The sequence below is a fragment of the Argopecten irradians genome, chromosome 3, assembly GCF_041381155.1.
Source record: "Argopecten irradians isolate NY chromosome 3, Ai_NY, whole genome shotgun sequence".
NCBI lineage: Eukaryota > Metazoa > Mollusca > Bivalvia > Pectinida > Pectinidae > Argopecten > Argopecten irradians.
Genome location: NC_091136.1, coordinates 22,761,919 through 22,779,015, shown reverse-complemented (window position 1 = coordinate 22,779,015; position 17,097 = coordinate 22,761,919). Strand labels below are relative to the sequence as shown.

At 34.0% G+C, this 17,097-nt stretch overlaps 1 protein-coding gene across 1 annotated transcript; it reads left to right on the top strand.

Moving 5' to 3' along the window:
• The first annotated feature begins 1,758 nt into the window (after positions 1-1,758).
• On the top strand, positions 1,759-12,006 carry LOC138319568 (pre-mRNA-splicing factor 18-like). Its single transcript, XM_069262720.1, has 5 exons — positions 1,759-1,770; positions 2,346-2,456; positions 3,948-4,019; positions 10,703-10,816; positions 11,812-12,006. The coding sequence occupies exons 1-5, from the start codon at positions 1,759-1,761 to the stop codon at positions 11,989-11,991; spliced, it is 489 nt and encodes a 162-aa protein (XP_069118821.1). The 3' UTR covers positions 11,992-12,006.
• The last annotated feature ends 5,091 nt before the right edge of the window (positions 12,007-17,097 follow it).

Here is a 17,097-nt window from a genome sequence, read left to right as displayed (position 1 = left end):
AGCCAGTTCAGACCTTCAAGTTTTCAACCTATACATATGTACATGTGCGCTACATGTAGATATTATATCAAATACAGATCTAGATCGAAATATACAGGGTTTTTCTGCTGGAAAAGATATTGTACTTACTTCTGAGGATTCTGATGACTTAAATGTCAGCTAGAATTATTAAATTTGTTACACAAAGGTGTTAAAAGTGTACAATACGCCGTTTCCGGAATACAACGTTCAGTCAGTTTAGTCATGTGACTTTCATCACCACTTGACTTTATTTAGGACACATTTGAAACAAACTTGCGGCATATGTAATGATTGTCCACGGGTGGAAAATAACATATTATGACAAAACACTTAAGATTAATTATCAAAACACATTGTACTTAATATAATCAAAACATGCATGAAAAATTAGTTTAGACACTTCACAAGGAAATGACAGGTAAGTTATGGCATCAAATAAATATGTCATTTAACAGTTGGAAATCAATGGCATCTGACATCTGACTCACAAATATTTCATAACTTACCTAGGTACTTTCTTCCAAAAATTAATAACATGTAAGAAACACAAAACATAACAGTTTATCTAAGTTCCATTATCGGGCAAGTGTTACCGACAATGACCTTTACTTGGACACTGGTATTTTCCACCTATGGTATTCTCCACCTATATATAAGTGTCGCCGCCATGACAGAAATATGTGCCCTAAAAATTTTCCTGGTCACATGACCAAATCATCGTTTTCGATTTCCTTCCCAGCAGATTTCTTTGTATCCTGGAATCGGCATATTACAAGTGGCATGTCTTTGAAGAAAATGAAAGTTGAAGATTAAAGAGTAGTAAGATTGAGAAAATATGAGGTTTTATGGACTATATACTTAACTACTCCCTCTGTAACAGTCTAGTAGCAGAACTTAATCATGACTATATATTTTTTAACTAATACAAAACCTTGATGTTTTTATGCGTTTTGGTTCAACCATTTTAAAAATGTACCAGTAATTATATCAAGTAAATCCAGATTTTAAAAAGACCTTAGATGAGGGTTTTAACAAATAAAATCATGAATTTCACCAACAAGGTCCAATAAGGCCTTAATTATAAAATAAACAAAAGAAAACTGATTGGTGATAGTCACCAGATGCATGCATGCACTCTTTCTTTGTTAATATATGAATCAGAATGACATTCATTTTCTTCCTTCAAGGTCAAATTAAAGATTATATCATTATAAAGCTAAAAACTGATTGCAAGAGGTTCAGAGAACTTATACTCTGAGTCTGTGTTAAGGATCTATTTCCATTTTCTACAGAGTCAGAATTGCATAATATCGCTCAAAGAGACAAAGGTCTCATTTTGGACTTGTAATAAGCTTAAAGATGCTCCACTGCCGACAAATTGTATTTTTTCACTACAAAAACAGAGCAGCAGACGATTTAGCAATTTTCTTCAGTTACAGAAGTTACTTAATTTACACCATTACCAACATTGAAAAGGTTGAGATTCTAATGTTATTTCAAGTTTAAAAATATGAAAAATAATTAATTGCATCCCGAAAAAAAATACGTGTCACTATATTCTATAATTGAATGAAGTACTGATTGCGCAAGCACCAAACGCAAAATAAATTATTTTTATATTATTTTTTGTGTTAATCATAACATATATCTACAACGATACAACACAATTATTGTTCAAATAATGAATATCAATTATTGCTCTGTCGGCGGTGGAGCAATCTTTAATTGTAATGTGAAATGGCTACAGAGGTAAACTTACGTTTTCCTGCTATCAAGGTTATATTCTAATCATCACAGATTCACAGTCAAATAGGCTGAAATATTTAAGTGATTTCTAAACTTGTTGCAACTGAAAATAACTTTCTGTTTCCTTTTGAACGTGACAGAACAGGTGAGATGAGTTTCTTGAATAAACAAAAACTTTTTTATTAGTTACCCCATTGGGAATGGACCAGGAACAAAGAGGGCCGCCACGGCATGCAAATGCGATTGGTCAAAATTGAACGAAAAGGAACAGGGTTGAGAACACAAATCTTATACAATTATAAATCCATTGCTGTGCCTAATATATTAACTTTAAATGATGTGAATTTTTTCAAAAAACCATTTTTCTTCTGCGCAATAGAATTTATTTAACAGTAATTAAAACAATTCACAATTTCATCATTCAGGGGGAGGTCACTCTTGTCACATTTGGCTCTGTTGAGATTTGGGGAACTTTATGTGACGACACCCGTCACAATTAGAACTTGTTCATTTTTTTTATTAAAAAAAAAATCCTATAACCACCATATATTTACTAACATGTGAAATTACTACTTCAGGCACCAAACAAAAAGTACTTTAAAAACGTGGGGACCTTGCAGCCAAACAAGAGGATGAATATTGGAAAAAAACATCGCCAGCTTAAAGAGGATCAACAGTCATCATCACAGGTATTACTCAGGTTGTTTACATGATGGCTGGATTAAGTTCATTGTGTAAATGACATTTTAACAATTACAATTGACATTTGAAGATAATATTGTTTTGATAAATGGAATATATATATAAGTATGCCAAGTGTTAATCACTCCCTTAGAACATATACATGTATGTATCGAAGATTAATATACCTGGTATTTAAAGGGACAATTCAATGAGGCTAATTCTGTTACATAACCATGAAGCAAAATATGACATAACTGTATTGTTCTATATTCTTTATGAAAAATAAAACAAAAATATATTGAAAAATTATGTTTATTGAATGAATGGTTTCTTTATCATGTTGCCAGTGAGTTGTGTACATAATGTACATAGTAATTTTGTAGACTTTATTTTTGGTATGTGGTGCTGTTCACTTTTAATATGTGATATGCTAATGTATGAAATGTACTTTCAGGCTAATATTAATGACTTTTGACACTTTTGTTTTTCAGTTGATATGACCTTGTATCTAATTATAACATGCAAAAATGGAAACTATAGAAGTGAAATGTATTATGAAAATATTGTGATTTTAACATATAGTTAACACTGACAATAACACTACTATAACCTACACTAAGACTTATAAACTTCAAAAAGATGTTATAGGTCTTACACAGAAAGAAAATTATTATTATAAATGAGTAATTAATGTTCGCAAAAGTAAAAACTTCTAAGACTCGTTTTGTAAAATCTCATGTAAAATTAACACAAATTTATGATACTTAGCTTTTTATCACATAAATACAACCACCTATACATTTTGAAGAATCCTACGTCAAAACATATTGCTAAAATCTAGTGGTGGCTGCCATTTTGTCACGCTGTTCTCGAAATCCTGATGTCATGCCATTTTTCCTCACATCATTTTAGTGTTTCTGTCTTGACGTCACAATGGGTTTCCAGCCATTGAAAATCGCTCCAGGTTATATATAACACTTAATGACATATGCAAAAAGTAATACATGGGTGAAATCACTGGATAGGCAGATTATGTGATAAAATAATTTGATGTGGACTGTGTGTTCAGTGTTAGTGTGAAACACTCTATAATATTATTGAAGCATGTGATCTAACATACATAAGGTAGTCTTGATCAATAATCAGGGGGCCAACTCAATGAAAATGGATGTTGTCATACATTTTTTTTGTATTTGGTGGATGGACTGATGAGTATATGTGACAGTCATGCGATTTTTTTTCAGAAAATATGAAATTTGAAAAATTATTTTAAAAATCGGGATATTTATTATAAAACAGTAAATATCCCGATTTTTTAAATAATTTTTCAAATTTCATATTTTCTGAAAAAAATCACATGACTGTCACATATATACTCATCAGTCCATCCACCAAATACAAAAAAAATGTATGACAACATCCATTTTCATTGAGTTGGCCCCCTGTGGTCTTAATCAATAATCACTCATTGAGAATATTTTAAACATTATTTTCAGATTGTATCTAAAAAGGAAGAAAACAAAACAAAAGACGAAGATGAAAAAGTACCCCAGCTTCCCAGAAAAGAGGTAAATTTAAATTTTCAGGTCATCATACTTGAATGGTTAAGATAATATTAAGTCATTATGCTCTGTGTGTTGTTGTCCTAGGTCTGATATAAACAGCAGAGCTTTTTCTCACTGCCTTGGGAATGGGGCCTTTGGATTTCAATTTGGGAAAATGGGCAACTCAAAAAAGATTTGGGAAAAATTATAAAGTATGAAATAAAGTTTAACAAATAAGTTTTAAGGTCACCTGAGACGAAGGTGACCTTTTTCTAATCGCCTTTTGTCCATCGTTGTGCGTCGTGTGTCCGTAAACAATTTACATTTTCAAAAATCTTCTCAAAAACCTCTGAAGTAATTTTAATGAAATTTTGCACAAACTTTCTAAGGCACATAGGGCCAATCAAAATTGGAAATTATATGACCCCCACCCCCAGGGGACTGTAGGAGGGGCCAAAAGGGGTGAAATTTGCTAAAATTTCAAAAATCTTCTTCTCCACTCACAGATGTGGTAGAATCAAATACTCATCATAGATAGAAAGGTCTCAAGGCCCTTTACAAAAATTGTGAATTATAGGACCCTGGGGTCTCAGGTTTCCCCTGGGGAGGGGGTTAAGTTTACTATAGTTTATGTAGGAAAAACACAATTTTGAGAAGTATTTGGTCATTAAAATAATGGGAAATTAGTCATATGTTGTCAAAAATATCCCTATGAGATGGAACATTGAATCCTATTAACAAATTTTCCATGACTGACCCCCAGGGGCCTAAGGGGTCAAATAGGCTAAAATTTGAAAAATCTTCTGAAATTCTGGAACTGGTAGAATCAAATACTCTTCATAGATTGGAAGGTCTTAAGGCCCTTTACAAAAAATTGTGAATTTCATGGACCTGGGATCTCAGATTCCCCTGGGGAGGAGGTCAAATTTACAAGTTTATATAGGAAAAACACATTTTTGAACATCATTTACTTAGTTTTGATAGGAAATTAGCTAATCTGGATTAGAATTATTAGCCTGAGATACCATTTTAATGTCATATCCATATTGGTACTGGCCAACCCCCAGGGGCCAGAGGGGGGGGGGCAAAAGGGGTCAAATTGGCTAGATTTTCAAAAACCATTTTTCTGAATTCACAGATTCGATGGAACCAAATACTCTTCATAGATTGAAAGGTCTTAAGGCCCATTACAAAATGTGTGAATTTCATGTCCCTTGGATCTCAGATTTTCTCCTGGGGAGGGGGTCAAATTTACTATAGTTTGTATAGGAAAAACACATTTATGAACATTATTTGCTTAGTTTTAATAGGAAATGAGTCAAAAGGGGTTTGAATTATTAGCCTGAAATAGCATTTTAACACCATATCCATATTGGTCCTGGCTGACCCCCAGAGACCAGAGGGACAGGGCCAAAATGGGTCAAAATGGCTAAAATTTCAAATATCTTCTTCTGAATTCACAGGTTTGATGGAACCAAATAATCTTCATAGATTAAAAAGTGAAATTTATTAAATCACTGACCTCTAGTTTGGTTTTATTGTTTAACATTGGCAAAGCAAATTGGAATTTTAAGCATAAGGTTTGGTAACATAATACACTAACTATCAAAATGAACACAAAAAAAATAAAAATTCTGATATGAAGGTTCAAACTTTAATGTTTATTCTAATTCGTACATACCTTTTACAGATTTGAACCAACTTTTCAATGCTCTTTCTGTATCAGCATTCAGGTGACCGTCAAGGTCTCTTGGGCCTCTTGTTTATTCCCAGTGTAGTTTATGTACTTTTCTAAAGCCAATTCACATTATTTAAAGCCTTAACCAACTAGGTTTATGCAACATTTTGGGATAGTTTTAAAGAAACTTTGATTTGGGGAAATTTAAGGCTTAAATTGGGAAAAATTTAGAGGCTTTGCCATGGAGAATGGGGCCGAAAATCAGGCCCAAATCCTGCTGAAAAAAAGTCCTGAACAGTGTGTTAACCTTTTATTTAATCAGCTTTTGCTCAATAACAAAAAGGCTTAGATATCTGATATCAAGTCTGTAGCATTCTGAGATAACGGATTACCAAGTTTGTTAAAATGAATGACCTTGACCTTCATCTAAGTTTACAGGGGTCAAATAGTTTTTTTTTTAAAACAACCAATGACAAAGCAAGTTGTCAATAACTATATTAATAAGAGGCCTTAGGCCTACAGACCTAATATTGGGAGTGTAATATGCTGAAATGAGTGGCTAAAAAGTTTGTTTAAATGAATGACATTCACCTTCATTCAAGATCATGGGAGTCTTGTATGTTGTATACCAACAACTTATTAACAAACTATTAGCGCAAGCGTCCTCTCGCACTATTGTTTTCCTTGTTGGGTGTGTACATTCGCTGTGCGCTGATTCCAACTGTGAATGCAATATATCAGAAGTCACTGTCTGATACCGTCTCATGTATGTTTTTGGTTTAATAGATAGATTTCACCGATTTAGTGACACCAACCTTAAAAACATATACTAAGAGATACCTGTCGGCGATGTTCTACTATGAATTAACAACAGTGACATTAGACAGTGCTAAACACAACCGTCAAGCAGCGTAGCATACAAAATCTTGCATCTTTAGTTTCGATACCAGTTAACACATTAGAATTACAGTAAAAACAAATTGAGACATATCTCTGTTTGCTTTCACATTTAAACTGTATAAATGGACTTACCCCACCATGACAAAAGTATTCGCGATTTTCCAAGATGGCGGACGTCATATCAAACAACATTAAAATAATTGCACTTACCTAGTATTTTGTGAGGTGACCTTTGGACTTGATATATAACTGCCAACAAACGGCGAGGTATTGAATTATATAAAGATCTGACGTATTGCAGAGTGAATGAAACCCATATATCGGAAATCGCTAGAAACAGTTGGTCTGCAGATCCGATGTTCCGGGCGTTGTTTTGCAAAGTCCTTTTGATTCTAAGCCACAAATTTTCAATAATATTAATTTCTGGTGATTGTGCAGGCCAGATAATGGTTGGTATATTATTTTGCAGCTTAAATTCGTTTGTAACATGTGCCCGATGTACGGGGGCATTGTCGTCTTGGAATCTATATATTTTGTCGGCGAAATGCTGAGCGATATAACAGGCCAAAGATTATCATCTAGTATATTTATGTATTTCTGGGCATTTATATTTCCGTCAACTTTACAAAGAGTTCCTACACCATAATATGTGATGCATCCCCACACCATAACAGATATCCGGCGCTGACGGGGAGGGCACATGCACTCTGGTAGAAAAGATTCACGGGCTGTTCTCCACACATATACACGGTGATTATCACCTATTACAACCTGTCTTTCATCAGAAAATATTATAGTTTTCCAATATTGTTCCACACTAAGTCGTCTTTTTTCTAAACACCAGCTTAAACGTTTTTTACGATTTACTTCCGAAACAGCCATCTTTTTTCTGACAACTCTGTGCTTCAAATCCTTTTTATGAAGAAATCTTTGAACAGTTCGACTATTTACTATATTTTGTACATCCAATCTTTCATTTAATTCATTAGTTATTTCCGTCAATACTTTGCCTCTGGTTGTTTTTGTGTTACGAAAAAGCCATGTTTTGTCTCTCGTTGACAACTTGGACGGCCTACCTGTTCTTGCTTTGTTTTCCAGAGTTCCACTTTCCAAATACCTTTTCCATATGGATCTAATCGTAGATTCTGGTATTCCTGTTGCCTTCACCAACTCTGAAGTTTTATGTCCGTATGACTTCATTTCTATTATAACTTTTTTTCATATCAGACGAAACTTCCGCCGATTTCCTCCCAATCTTTACGTGGCTTTGTTTACTTTGGTATTTTTAGTAAGCTGACGTCTGTCGTTGACAAATGACGTCAGTTATGTCATCTGCGACGTCATATCAAAAAATTAGCCAAAAATATACATTTCTGTACGAGTTATACCCCTTTAATCGCCCGAAGCGCACAGCGCCAGAGCCGCCATTTTAAAAAATCGCGAATACTTTTGTCATGGTGCTGTATCTATTTTAAGGTCATCTGACCCAAAGGATCAGGATGAACTATTGCCATCATGCACCATCGGTTGTCGTGTGTAAACTTTTCATTCAAATGACTTCTTCTCAATAACCGAAAGGCCTAGGGTACTGATATTTGGCCTGTAGCATGCTAGGATGAAGGGCTACCAAGTTTGTTCAAATGACCTTGACTTTCATTCAAGGTCACAGGGGTCAAATAGGCTAAAACCTTCAAACAACTTCTTGTGAATAACTAAGAGGCCTAGAGACCTGATATTGGGCCTGTGGCATACTGGGATGAAGGGTTAACAAGTTTATTCAATTGAAGGACCTTGACCTCTTTTCAAGTTCAGGGGGTGAAAAGGATAAAATCTTTAAACAATTTCTTCTCAAGAACCATAAGGCCTGGGGTACTAATATTGGGCTTATGGCATGCTGGGATAAAGGGCTACCAAGTTTGTTCAAAAGAATGACCTTGTCATTCATTCAACGTCACAGGGGTCAAATAGGCTAGAATCTTAAACGACTTCTTGTGAATAACTAATAGGCCTAGAGACTTGACATTTTGGCCTGTGACATGGTGTGATGACTGGCCACCAAGTTTGTTCAAATGAATAACCTTGACCTTCATTCATGGTTACAGGGGTTAAACAACTTTTTGTGAACAGGAAGAGGCCTAGAGACCTCAGATATTGGGCTTGTGACATGCTTGGAAGAATGACTACCAAGTTTGTTAAAATGAATGACCTTGACCTGCATTCAAGGTCACAGGGGTCAAGTAGGCTAATATCTTTAAACAACTTCTTATGAATAACTAATAGGCCTAGAGACCTGACATTTGGCTTGTGACATGTTGTGATGAAGGGCTACAAAGTTTAAATTTGTTCAAATGAATAACCTTGACCTTCATTCATGGTCACAGGGGTCAAACAACTTTTGGTGAAAAATGAAAAGGCCAAGAGACCTAGTATTGGGCTTGTGACAAGCTTGGATGAATGACTACCAAGTTTGTTAAAATGAATGACCTCGACCTTTATTCAAGGTCACAGGGGTCAAGTAGGATAAAATATTTAAACAACTTATTCTCAAGAACTTAAAGTCCCAGGGTACTCATATTGAGACTGTGACATGCTGGGATTATTGGCTAACCAAGTTTGTTCAAATTAATGACTTTGATCTTCATTCAAGGTCATAGGGGTCAAATAGACTAAAATTTTTAAATAAATTCTTGTGAATATTTAAGAGGCCTTGCGTACTGATATCAGGCCTGTAGCATACCAGGATAAATAGCTACATTGTTTGTTTAAGTGAATGACCTTTATGTACTTTTAAGATCAAAATCATGAAATATTTTGGAAACTTACAGTTTCAAATAAGGGGTCTGTTGTATTGCATTAATTGTTAGCCCCTACTGTATACTGTGACTATATTGTTTTGTGCCAAAAGTCAGATACCCATTAAGGCCCATGGGCCTCGCTCTTGTTGGTTAAAGATCATTAAATCAACATATAATAAAGATAGCAGTGATCATCATGTTCATTGAACTCAGCATGATCACATTATGTGTAAGCTAAGTTTTAAGTCTGACTGGGTTGATTGGAAACTTGATTATCTTGGGTAGACGGCTGTACATGTTGGGCCATCAGATTATCAATACATTAACAAACAAGAATTAAGACTTTATCACGAAATCTGTCAGCTTGTTTTGTTCATGACAAGGTTGATCTTTGGTCTTGTTGCATAATTTGTTGAATATTGTCTGCTTTATTAGAATGCCAGCAGGTGTAAAATTTCAGGTTTGTCATTTAAGTCTGCAGGAAACCGGTTCAGGTACACTGGTTACCTAATAATTTTTAATACCCATGAACAAAAGAACCCGCAAATATAATCTGTTGTTTTGATAGTGGTGTTGTTGGACTAATGTATTACAGTATGTCTTGTGTAATACATGTAGTCGTAATAACCAGATTTTTCCACGCACAGTATATAATATGAATCAATGCCCCAAATCAATAATATTTTCATGTGTTTAGATAATTGTTTTGTCTTACATCTGTAGCTGTATAAATAGCGATATTCATAATAAACTGTCTCTTACTCCAAATTTTCGGCTACATATAGCCTTCATAAAAGAAAAATGCTGCATTTTTCTTTTCAAGTCACCATCTTGCTACCATCTTGCTTTTAAATCACTCTTTCTATGATGTCAAAACGCTATATTTGCATTTTCACTGCAGCCCCACTATGGAACCTTACCAAGCGCAGTTGGCATTCATTAGTCTATGAACTGCCAATCACTTATTATGAAGTAATTATCATTGTGACGCCACAATTGTTGTGCAAGCGTTCTTGGATGATGGCTGTTGAAATTGCTGTATAGTCTTTGACGATAGTGAATTCTATTTTCATTTGATATAGATGCAAAATTTGTTGGTATTTCATAATAAAATTGTTATCAAATGTAAATATAAGCATTGAACGTCTTTAAGTTGGCATTCATAGCCAAAATGAATGCCAACTGAAGGACAGTCAATGCTTAAATTCTGCATCCACAGTAATGCGCCAACTAGGGCACAATAACAGAAATAATTGCAATTACTTCAAGTGTTATTTGGTCATGACTAAGTGATTCATCATATTACATGTATGCTATCTTTTTCCTTGATATAGGTCATTCGCCGTTTAAGAGAACGTAATGAACCAATCAGACTTTTCGGGGAAAATGATTATGACACATTTCAGCGACTTAAGAAACTGGAAATGCTTGAGCCAGAAATTAAAAAGGTAAGTTTAATTATAATATATGTTTAGTTGAATAAGAAAATTCAGAAAAGAAAAACACAAATAGGCGCCATCTTCTTGCTGCATGATTATGTTCGTGGCAAAGAACGATAATTCAATTACTGTATTCGACCCAATAAGTGCTAAAGGGGTTTAAAAAATAAAAAATTGAAAAGGTGCTAAATAAGACGAAACTATTGCAAACCTATACAGTTTTAATAGTCTTGGTCTTATGCCCAGACAATTGAAGTGGAGGCCTCAAAAGGGGGAAGGGCGCTTATATGGACATGGGCGCTTATTGGGTCAAATATGGTACATGACATTTGTATCATTTGAATTAGATATGAGATTTTATCAACTTAATACAGGTTATATCTGGGTATCATGTGACATGCTTTTAACCAATAGGAATACAAGATTAGTACCTGAGCCGGGATAAGTAAACATATATATACGGCTATAATTGCATGGTCATTTGGTCAAGAGTTAAAGCCCCTGATGGAACTGTTCTTGCCTTAGTTTTACCATCATTCCTCAACTTAAAGGACTTCCTTAAATTACCCTATAGGTGAATATCTTACAGACATTCACATATGTATATAACACATTGAATACAGAAGATGCCATACTGTAAATACCTTACCTGCTAAAGGTCGTTACACCTCATCAACTAACCTAGAAATATTCGTCTTCATCAAGATATACATACCTTTATTATCATTACCTGACTTGGTTTGGTTCAAAATCTTACTAACAGCAAGGGTAATTTAAGGATGACCTCCACCTGTGGGTTGTGTGTGTATTCGGCTGTTTGTTTTGGGAGGCTGCAGTATATATCCATGTTCAGTCACCATGTAATACTTAAATAGTAGAATTTTTGCCCTTGAAATGACATAGGAAACCCTGAAAGTCAGAAATGAAGTTCAAGATTGTTTAATGGATATACATTTGTATATGATACATATACATAAACAAATTATGTTTTCGTGTTTCTACAGGGTGAAGGTTATGAAAATGACTTCAAAGCTGCTATGGATAGAGTAGATCAGGAGTTTATCAACGAGATCATCAATGCTGGATCAGGGCAGTCCTCCAATAATGTGGCCGTTAGGGATGACGGAACAACTGAGGAAGATATCAAGGTGAAGGTCACGGGAAAATTTAATTCCCACTTATAATTAGATTTTACCACACAGGCAGCCTTTTTATAGTCTTATACCTACAATCGTTAATTAATAAGGAATTATTCATTGATTGTTTTATATGATTATTCCAGTTATGATTAGAATTTACCACACAGGCAGCCCAAATTAAAACTGTTATTAAATTGATAAGGAATTAGTCAATGATTGTTAAATATACCCAACACCAAATGTATGTACTGGTATAGATTTTATCACAGTAGCTAATGGCAGCATGCACATAAAGTCACGACCCCATATCTATATTATGTTATATGCATTTTATGCCTATGTGCTGTCTGTGTCCAAGATATACAGTGTAACTTATCTAATCCAGATATCACCAGGACTGTCATATTTGATCAGTAAAGCCAGGTTTCTGGATACTAAAGGTTTTAGATACTATTATAATAATTTCAGATAGAAATGCCATAAAATTACACTGAAATTTATACATATCCGGTGCTGTTGCATTCATTTTTAGGTCATCTGACCCAAACCGTGTGCGGTACTAAGCTTTTTATTCAAACAACTTCTTCTCAATAACGGGAAGGCTCATGATCAGGGTACTCATATTTGGCCTGTAGGTTGCTGGGATGAAGGGCTACCACGTTTGTTCAAATGAATGACCTTGACCTTCATTCAAGGTCACGGGTCAAATAGGCTAAAATCTTTAAACAACTTCTTGTAAATAACTGAAAAGCCCAGGGTACTGATATTTGGCCTGTAGCATGCTAAGATGAAGGGCTACCAAGTTTGTTATATGAATTACCTTGAATGAAGGTCAAGATCACAGGGGTCAAAAAGGCTAAAATATGTTTAAAAGACTTTTCAATAACCAAAAGGCCAAGGGTACTGATATTTGGCCTGAAGCCTGCTGGGACGAAGGCTACACAAAGTTTGTTCAAATGAATGACCTTGACCTTGACAGTCCTATTTACTATCATTGTCGGTATATTTACGGTCAGTACTACTCCAGGAGTTACTATTATTGTCGGTATATCTACGTCAGTAACTCCAGGAGTTACTATTATTGTCGTTATATCTACGTCAGTACTCCAGGAGTTACTATTATTGTCGTTATATCTACGTCAGTACTCCAGGAGGTTACTATTATTGTCGTTATATCTACGTCAGTACTCCAGGAGTTACTATTATTGTCGTTATATCAGTACTACAGGATTACTATTATTGTCGTTATATCTACGTCAGTACTCCAGGAGTTACTATTATTGTCGGTATATCTACGTCAGTACTCCAGGAGTTACTATTATTGTCGTTATATTATACGTCGTATCCAGGAGTTACTATTATTGTCGTTATATTCACGTCAGTACTCCAGGAGTTACTATTTATTGTCGTTATATCTACGTCAGTACTCCAGGAGTTACTATTATTGTCGTTATATCTACGTCAGTACTCCAGGAGTTACTATTATTGTCGGTATATCTACGTCAGTACTCCAGGAGTTACTATTATTGTCGTTATATCTACGTCAGTACTCCAGGAGTTACTATTACGTTATATCTATTGTACTCCAGAAGTTACTATTATTGTCGTTATATCTACGTCAGTACTCCAGGAGTTACTATTATTGTCGTTATATCTACGTCAGTACTACCAGGAGTTACTATTATTGTCGTTATATCTACGTCAGTACTCCAGGAGTTACTATTATTGTCGTTATATCTACGTCAGTACTCCAGGAGTTACTATTATTGTCGTTATATCTACGTCAGTACTCCAGGAGTTACTATTATTGTCGTTATATCTACGTCAGTACTCCAGGAGTTACTATTATTGTCGTTATATCTACGTCAGTACTCCAGGAGTTACTATTATGTCGTTATATCTACGTTAGTACTCCAGGAGTTACTATTATTGTCGGTATATCTACGTCAGTACTCCAGGAGTTACTATTATTGTCGTTATATCTACGTCAGTACTCCAGGAGTACTATTATTGTCGTTATATTTACGTCAGTACTCCCAGGATACTATACTCATTGTCGTTATATTTACTGTGGATATAACATTACTATCATTGTCGTTATATTTACGTGGATACAACATTACTATCATTGTCGTTATATTTACTGTGGATATAACATTACTATCATTGTCGTTATATTTACTGTGGATATAACATTACTACCATTGTGAGACTATACATTACTCTAGGAACATTACTATTATTGTCGTTATATTACTCATGGGATTAACATACTATCATTGTCGTTATATTTACTGTGGATCATAACAGTTACTATCATTGTCGTTATATTACGTTACTCCAGGATATTACTATCATTGTCGTTATATTTACGTGTGGATACTAAAGGAGTTACTATTATTGTCGTTATATTGTCGTCACTGTGGATTACTATATTTGTCGTTATTTTACTGTGGATAACATTACTACTCATTGTCCAGGAGTTATATTTACTGTGGATATAACATACTATCATTGTCGTTATATTACTGTGGATATGTCGGATATATTACGTTATATCATTGTCGTTACTATTATTGTCGGATATTACGTCAGTACTTACTATCATTGTCGTTACTATTTACTGTGGATATATCTACTCATACTCCAGGACTATTATTGTCGTTATATTTACTGTGAGTTATATAGGACATTACTATTATTGTCGTTATATCTACGTCAGTACTATAACATTACTATCATTGTCGTTATATTCTACATGTGGATATATCATTACTATTATTGTCGTTATATTTACTCACTACTGTGGATTACTATAACATTGTCGTTATTGTCATATATTGCATTGTCGTTATATTTACTTAGGAGTTACACATTATATCATTGTCGTCGTATATCTATTTACTGTCAGTTATTACTATCATTGTCGTTATATTTACTGTGGATATAACATTACTATCATTGTCGTTATATTTACTGTGGATATAACATTACTATCATTGTCGTTATATTTACTGTGGATATAACATTACTATTATTGTCGTTATATTACTATCAGTACTGTGGATATACATTACTATCATTGTCGTTATATTTACTGTGTACTATAACATTACTATCATTGTCGTTATATTTACTACTGTGAGTTATACTATTACTGTCGGATATATTAACTATCATTGTCGTTATATACTACTACTGTGGATACTAACATTGTCGTTATATTTACTGTCGTATATATTTACTATTATTGTCGTTATATCTACTGTCATATCCACATTACTACTCATTGTCGTTATATCTACTGTCATACATTACTATCATTGTCGTTATATTTACTGTTGATATAACATTACTATCATTTGTCGTTATATCTACTGTGGATATAACATTACTATCATTGTCATTGTCGTTATATTACTACGTCAGTACTCTCAGGATTATACTATCATTGTCGTTATATTTACTGTGGATACTCCAGGAGTTACTATCATTGTCGTTATATTTACTGTGGATATAACATTACTATTATTGTCGTTATATCTTTACTGTGGATATATATATCATTGTCGTTATATTACGTCAGTACTACCAGGAGTTACTATTATTGTCGTTATATCTACTGTGGATATACTAACATTACTATTATTGTCGTTATATCTACTGTGGTACTCCATAAGTTTACTATTATTGTCGTTATATTTACTGTCAGTTATATTTATACATATTACTCCAGGATTACTATCATTGTCGTTATATTTACTGTGGATACTACCAGGTTATTACTATCATTGTCGTTATATTTACTCAGTACTCCAGGATATACTATTATTGTCGGTTGTATTATCATTACTAGGAGTTACTACTATTGTCGTTATATCTACTGTGGATATACATTACTATTGTCGTTATATTACTGTCAGGATACTCCAGGAGTTTACTATTATTGTCGTTATATCTACTATCAGTACTCCAGGAGTTACTATTATTGTCGTTATATTACTGTCAGTACTATAAGGAGTTACTATTATTGTGTCGTTATATTTACTGTACTCCATATACTATTATTGTCGTTATATCTACTGTCAGTACTCCAGGACATTACTATTATTGTCGTTATATTTACGTCAGTGGACTCCATTACTATCATTGTCGTTATATTTACTGTTCAGAGTATATCTGTGGTATCCAGGAGTTACTATTATTGTCGTTATATTTACTGTCAGTACTACCATTACTATTATTGTCGTTATATTTACTGTGGAGTATACACCAGGAGTTACTATTATTGTCGTTATATTACGTCAGATACTCCAGGGTTACTATTATTGTCGTTATATTTACGTCAGTACTCCAGGAGTTAACTATTACTTTAATCATTGTCGTTATATTTTACTGTCAGGATACTAACAGGAGTTACTATCATATTGTCGTTATATTTACTGTCAGTATATAACATTACTATCATTGTCGTTATATCTACGTCAGTACTCCAGGAGTTATATTTACTGGATTATTACGTTCAGTACTCCAGGAGTTATATTATACTGTCGTTATATACTACGTGGATCGTACTCCATTTACTATCATTGTCGTTATATTCTACTGTGGATATAACATTACTATCATTGTCGTTATATCTACGTGTAGTACTCCAGGAGTTACTATTATGTCGTTATATTTACTGTACTCCATAACATTACTATTATTGTCGTTATATTTACTGTCAGTACTCCAGGATTACTATTATTGTCGTTATATCTACGTCAGTACTACCAGGATTACTATTATTGTCGTTATATTTACTGTCAGTACTCCAGGAGTTACTATCATTGTCGTTATATTTACTGTGGATATAACATTACTATCATTGTCGTTATATTTACTGTGGATATAACATTACTATCATTGTCGTTATATTTACTGTGGATATAACATTACTATCATTGTCGTTATATTTACTGTGGATATAACATTACTATCATTGTCGTTATATTTACGTGTACTCCAGGAGTTACTATTATTGTCGTTATTATTTACTGTATTATAACATTACTCCAGGTTATACTATTCTTTATTGTCGGTATATTCTACGTGTGGATAGGATTACTATCATTGTCGTTATATTTACTGTCAGTACTCCAGGATTAC